General features: G+C 37.3%; 1 protein-coding gene across 1 annotated transcript; it reads right to left on the reverse strand.

Annotated features, from left to right (window-relative positions):
- Positions 1–5,820: 5,820 nt before the first annotated feature.
- On the reverse strand, positions 5,821–6,460 carry LOC129731225 (uncharacterized). Its single transcript, XM_055691058.1, has 3 exons — positions 6,333–6,460; positions 5,995–6,272; positions 5,821–5,938 (listed from the first exon to the last, which is right to left on the reverse strand). The coding sequence occupies exons 1-3, from the start codon at positions 6,450–6,452 to the stop codon at positions 5,848–5,850; spliced, it is 489 nt and encodes a 162-aa protein (XP_055547033.1). The 5' UTR covers positions 6,453–6,460; the 3' UTR covers positions 5,821–5,847.
- Positions 6,461–6,966: the final 506 nt, after the last annotated feature.

A 6,966-nucleotide genomic window follows, 5' to 3' on the forward strand; every position in this document is an offset into this window, starting at 1 on the left:
GTAAACGTTGCTAATGCGAAGTGTTAAATTCCAACTGATAAAGTAAACCGTTTATAGATGAAGAAAAAAAAAAGTAAACCGTTTGTCATTCTGCTGGTGACATCGGTTGAAGAACAGCAAGCAAGGAAGCATTATTAAAATAAAGAAAAATGAAATTGTTATTTGTACCAGTGTTAATAACGCTACTGTTGGTTGACTGTTCAGCGGCTCCTGCACCACTTTTCGGATGGCGTTGGCGATTCGGCGGATTTTTACCTCCACCGGTGTACTACAGCAGCGGATTCTACAATATCTACTACAACCCAGCCGTCATAGTGGAAACTCCTTTCATAGCACCACCGGGCGTTATCGTTGGTTAATGTGGATATATGCGGTTACTATTGTTACTACTGAAGAGAAGTGTTCATGATCTGACATTTTAAAGTAAGGAAATCCACCCAAACAATACTACGCGGTTCGAACAAAGTTGTATGAATTGTAATAAACCATAGTTAATGTCTTTCTTTAAACTGTTATTCATGTTTTCCTCAGAACGAAAGTCCTTTCTAGCCATTGTTAGATTCACCTACGTCGAAGGAAATTACACAAAAATCAACAAATTGAAATACTGAGAAAAAAAACAAAAAGAAATATCTACGGTGCGTGTGGTGTTTTTTCTCATATATCCGTGAACTAACAGAATATATTCACATATGCATACTAATTAATTCAACCTTAGAAAATTGACCTTCACCGCAATAAAGTTTATGCGTATTTTCGTGATCACCAATTAAATCGAATCAGTTAAAATTATTAATTTCAAACGTAAGCAAGGGCTCCCAAATGGCCTTCATACGATGCGATGCTCGACTACTAGCACATGATTCGTTCTAATCCAAGCTGAGAGACACTATTGCTAAACTAGCGGTATGAACTGGTACCCGTTTGAAACTAGGAATAGAAGAGAATTGTATAGAACGCACCAGTGCAGTGCGGTGAGATTGTCCATGCTATTAATTTCCTAAAATACTCACACAAGGCTTTTACCCGAGAAGGAGAACATATCATAATAACATCACAACCAGATATTATACCAGATATTATACCAGATATTATACCAGATTATATTATACCAGATATACCTTTCTCTTTTCCCCCCACCTATTAATTGTTTGCTCAATTGGAATGACACTGACGGATAATTTTTATTTCAATTTTGAAAGTGTCGCCACTCTATATATTTACAGGCACTCTAGGTAAAATAACAAAAAAAAAAGATATTGTTCTTCCAAGACTATATGAATAGCAAAGCTTGGTATTTCAATAACAAACCAATAATTCGCATTAAAAATCACAAAAATGACTGATTCAGATATTTTCGAATTATTGAACACTAAATGCATAACTGAATATATTTTAAATAATCAATAACGAACAATTTTCACTAAAAACCTACTTTTAATGAGATATTTTAAAAGCAACTCGAATATCTTATTAATGGCATATCGAGATAAGATTTAAAAATTTTATAATATTTTTATATCCATGCATGAAACATGAATATCTTTCGAATAACACGATAAGTTCTCATGGCTAAATATGTTATTGATGAGTTGTGATTGCTCTCCTGCCTGTATTGTCTCCTGTAGAATTGTCTGTGGTTCTGTGAAACAAGTAATTAATAATTTCATAATTAACTGATCAGCAAATTACACGAAAAACACTTTTGGAATTTATTACACTATGAATATTACAATTTATAACAGAATGCTGCAACTGAATTTATAACTAGAATACTTTACGTATCGCTGCAGAAGATTGCTTGACAGCTTAGGGTATGCCAGTAAATTGCGTAATGCCTCAACTAGTGCATTTTTTACAGTTCTCCTCTACTGTTATTTTAAGGGTGTGAAGCATTGCGTTCATATTCACCTTTGCGTGGTTAAATGTACAACCTTGCTAGAGTTGTACATTACCCTACGCTGAGGTGAGTATGGACGCTCCTAAGGCGGTACTCTATACAGTGCTGACCTAATAAGTGGTGAGTTTTTTTTTCCAAATGAGTACGCCTTAGCTTAGGCTATTATATCGCTATGAGAATAGGATTGAAGCATAACAAACGCACAGTGGAACAGATCAGCCAAAACTCTTAGACGATATTCTTTAATTTTCAGACCCTATGGGCTTAAAATGTCATTTTGTTCTACATATTTTTCAGAGAGACAAAGAATTGCCTACAACTTTGCCGGAGGCGTCACACCGATCAAATAAACTGTTCTGGCTTTTGAAATATTTGTCATTATAAATACCATTATTACATAAACCCTTCTAAAAAAATAATAATAACACATTAGGGTGTTTTAGGGGTATATATATTTCTTTTTCTTTTGATATGAAATATCAAAAGTAATACATATCCTGCTGACTTTTCTTTAATTTAAACAGCAGAATTATCGCAACAATCGATTTCGAATTTAACTAACTGTAAGTGAATTCAAGACTAACCCTGCCGTCAAGAAATCATGACACAGCGAGGCCAGGTCGTTTAATAAATGTCTCACGCTCCAAGAAACACTGTCTTCATACATAGCAAATCTAGAAACACGGTGGGGATGGAAGTTAACAAAAAAACCCAGTAAACCCATTAAATTCTTCCTTCCACTCCTTCACACGAGCTCTAATGTCTCCGAAAATAGAACATGTTTTCACATCTGGCATCCCTGTTATGACACGTAAACCTGGGTTATATTTCCCAAAAGCCAGCAACAGAAATGTCATTTTGTGTACTTGTTGGCAGCTAGTGAAAATTAAAAAAAACTGAAATGTCGGTTATTGATTAGTATAAGAAAAAGCAAATATTTTTGAAATTAAAATTTCCTATTGTCATTTTGGAACATCTGTGTCCAGTAACAGCCAAACCAAAAATGACAGTTAAAAATATTCGAATAGATTTTTTTTGAATTGCTCTCCTTTTCTGCGCAATTTTGCAAAACGTGTGCAAAGAATGGAACTGTCATAACTGAGGACTAGGTTTTTTTGTGCTATGCGTAATAAAAATAGAGGCTTTTGGAAATGCATTACTACAGCATTAAATATTTTATTAGCGATACAAGGTTTGTACCGAACACGCGGATGTGTAAGAACAAAAGAAAACGTGCGAACCTCTTAACTGATCGTTGCTTGTTCGAATCCCGGCTCGGGAGAGGCTGTTGGTGTTCGTAGGATGGTAGTGCTAGCAATTGTCCTGTACATTAACAGTTGGCCGCGAAGTATGGATAATAAAGAGAAGGTTGCGTTCCGATACAAAATGCAGCACCAAGACTTTGCATTTTTTATCTATAAAAATATAATACTTGTAATACTTCATTTGCACTCTCTCGCTTTTTCCCACGCTCTCTCCCTCTCTCTATCACGTTTTCTCTCTATCTCTCTCTCTCTCTCCATCTCGCTCTCTCTCTAACTCGCTATCTCTCTAACTCGTTCTCTCTCTCTAACTCGCTCTCTCTCTATCTCTAACTCGCTCTCTCTCTATCCCTATCTCTAACTCGCTCTCTCTCTATCCCTATCTCTATCTCTATCTCTATCTCTATCTCTATCTCTATCTCTATCTCTATCTCTATCTCTATCTCTATCTCTATCTCTATCTCTATCTCTATCTCTATCTCTATCTCTATCTCTATCTCTATCTCTATCTCTATCTCTATCTCTATCTCTATCTCTATCTCTATCTCTATCTCTATCTCTATCTCTATCTCTATCTCTATCTCTATCTCTATCTCTATCTCTATCTCTATCTCTATCTCTATCTCTATCTCTATCTCTATCTCTATCTCTATCTCTATCTCTATCTCTATCTCTATCTCTATCTCTATCTCTATCTCTATATCTCTCTATCTCTCTATCTCTATATTTCTCTATCTCTATCTTTATATCTCTCTATCTCTCTATCTCTCTATCTCTCTATCTCTCTATCTCTCTATCTCTCTATCTCTCTATCTCTCTATCTCTCTATCTCTCTATCTCTCTATCTCTCTATCTCTCTATCTCTGAATCTCTATATCTCTCTATATCTCTCTATATCTCTATATCTCTATATCTCTCTATATCTCTCTATCTCTCTCTACCTCTCTCTCTATCTTTCTCTCTCTCTATCTCTCTATCTCTCTCTCTTTCTTTTTCTGTCCCTCTCTATCGTTCTCTCTTTGTCCTCTCTATTTTTCTGGCACTTATCTCTGAACCATATTCCCTCTTTCTTGTACGAGCTTAAAAGAATATACGTTATACGCACTATTAAGTATTCATTATTAACTACTACAAGCTGTTTTCCTTCAGTCATGTTTTAAAACAGGCCTTTTTGAAACTGCAATCGTGGCTTAACATGAAGACCTATTATTATAAAATGATCTCTTTAGCAAAAAGGAACAACTGTACAAAGTTTCTGCGAAATCGGAAATGGCATGTGAAAAAAAATATTTTGATTCATTTTCTATGCAATACCTCAATTCTATCTTTGCCGAGGATGAGCAGTTCCATTATTTGGCAGCACTGCAACTTTTGGCAGATTTGAGACAAACACCAGGTGCACTTCAGTTTGAAGTTTTAATTAAAACCAACAACATGGCGCAGAAGCATATTCCACTGAGATTTTTCGACCGTAGGTCATTTGGCGCGGTTCGGCTCTATGTTAATAACCTAATCCGCAAATATTAAAGTATGATAACTATCTTAACTTAATTGGAACAATTTCAAGCCTACCATGTTCATTAAAGCATGTTATGTTAATTGATTTCTAAAACGAAATCAATTAACATCCTATTTACGGAAATACGGTTCCAAAAATCAACAAATGAACCATTCTATTGAGAGCACATAGGAATTAAGTTATGCTAATATGTAATAATGCGCTCTTTACTACGTGTTAACCAATTTCATAAACACTCACTGCAGTCGTTATCACACAACAATTTGGCTTGGTATAAATACCGCTCGTCGTCCATTTCTTAGATCATACCGGAGTTGTTACACTACGCATCAATCGGACGGTTAGCGGACAAGTGAGAATTCGAGTTCTAGCGATTTTTCGAGCACCAACAAGAAAAGCATTTGCTTCCTGTTTCACTGCCAAAAATGGCACATCGCAAGCTGATATACTGGTTACTCATAGCCTGTTTGCTGTGCTGTTTCGTCTTACCTGCCAGCTCGGATCCCCAGGATAAAAGTGATACTTTTTCAGTTTCGCTGCAAAATAATCTTCTAGCATCACCGCCAGATGGAGTAGTGCGAATTGTTCGTAAGGGCCATCGGAAGAAGTTCTTTCCCGCGCCTCCTGCTATAACGGGATAGTTAATCCCTACTAACTTCCAAACCCGTCGGCTGCTTAGTACTAGCATGCTAAGTGACCCGAGAGTAGAATCTGCGCTGTACATTGTGAATCATTCATTAGCATTTTGGCCAAAAATCGATAATTTATTTATAATTAAAGCGAAACGCTAACTTCAAGTCGCTCAGTCATCGGTCGTTATAGGGACAGTATAGGGCAAACATGAAAATAGTAATTGTTTTAAGTTTGGCATTTTTTTGCCTGATCGCAATCGAGTCGGCGCCGGTACCATGTGATGGTAACAATGAATATGACGATTCGTATCCTGACTGGAGTGGACGTTCGCAGCCATACCAAACCAATTACGATCCGCAAGCTTACTCGTCACGGAAACCCAAGAGGTTCTTTCCGGCACCACCCGGGATCGTGATTGGCTGACGTGAGAGCACGCAGTTGAGCAGGATTTTGTGGGAACGTGAAGAAGAGTGTAAATAAACAGCTTCTATTTTTAGTAATCACGTGTGTTTTATTATGTTCTATTTTTAACTTTATTCCATCGAATAACTCATAAGTTTGAAATATTTTGATTTGATATCTGGCAGAGTGTATTCTGGGCCCAATTTAGAAAGGTCGTCATAGCTGAAATTAAATATTAGCTATTCTATGTTCTAAGTGCTAAGGTTGAAATTACCTACGTTATTTCGTAGTCCGTTCGATAACCAGCATTTAGTGCGGCTTTCTGAGACCCGATGGCGGAAAACGGATGGGCAGCGAGTTTTATTCCAAGAGCTTTACACATCGGCACTCGGGCCTTCAGGATATCCGTCGCGATCCCTCGTCCACGGTACAGTTTGTTGACGGATAGACCGTACGCAACTAGTCGGTTCTCAATGCAATAACGTTCGGTGAAGTCGAATTGCTTCGAAACGTAGTCAATGATGTTCAGCATATTATCTTGCCTGTCGTTCTTGAGCTAAATGTTGAAAAAATAAATACATATCACAATTGGATCATGAACAATATTTTCGCTTACCTTGAAATTAAAATAATTTGATGTATTCTTTACTGCAAGAATATTAGCTCCGATTATCTCATCCGAACCTTCCTTGTAGCAAACGAGGGTCATTTTTTCTTTTAAAACCGACCGCCACATGTTGACGACTGAGGCACGTGATTCCTGATCTTTGGGGACACCAGTACTTACACATATCGGCTCCTCCTCAATGAAATGATCCAGAAAATGTGCGATCATGTCTTCGTACCGGTCTTCAGTTAAATCTTGCACGTGATACGTTACAATACGATCATCGCTGCCATCGGCATCCTTAGCTCTGAAAGTATGCCAAACGACGGGAATCGCGGGCTGTGAAGGTCTAGTCCATGCCATCGTTACGTTTACGGAATGCTGGTTGTCACTGCAGCCGATCGTCGCTTATATTGGCTGGTCTTCCTCTAAGATAAAATCAATTACACCATGTAATCTGGCCCATCATTCCCTCTTATCAGGATTTAAGAAGCTTGCACGATGCTTTGCTTTGGTAGGCACGTGAATTTAACGCTTGTTTGTCATCATTTGTATAAGCCTGTCCAGAGATTGTACACTGTAATTGGAAGATAAGTACTGAGCTACTGTTATTACTATTGAAGTTTATTTCAAAATATAATGA

This window comes from Wyeomyia smithii, chromosome 3 (genome assembly GCF_029784165.1).
Source record: "Wyeomyia smithii strain HCP4-BCI-WySm-NY-G18 chromosome 3, ASM2978416v1, whole genome shotgun sequence".
In the NCBI taxonomy this organism is placed as follows: Eukaryota; Metazoa; Arthropoda; class Insecta; order Diptera; family Culicidae; genus Wyeomyia; species Wyeomyia smithii.

Excerpts from the sequence above, each read along its gene's own strand:
- LOC129731225 (XM_055691058.1), bottom strand. The coding sequence starts at position 6,452 with ATGTGGCGGTCGGTTTTAAAAGAAAAAATGACCCTCGTTTGCTACAAG. Across the intron at positions 6,273-6,332 it reads CAAATTATTTTAATTTCAAG|CTCAAGAACGACAGGCAAGA; the intron begins GTAAGCGAAAAT and ends TTCAACATTTAG. Across the intron at positions 5,939-5,994 it reads CGAACGGACTACGAAATAAC|CTATGACGACCTTTCTAAAT; the intron begins GTAGGTAATTTC and ends ATTTAATTTCAG.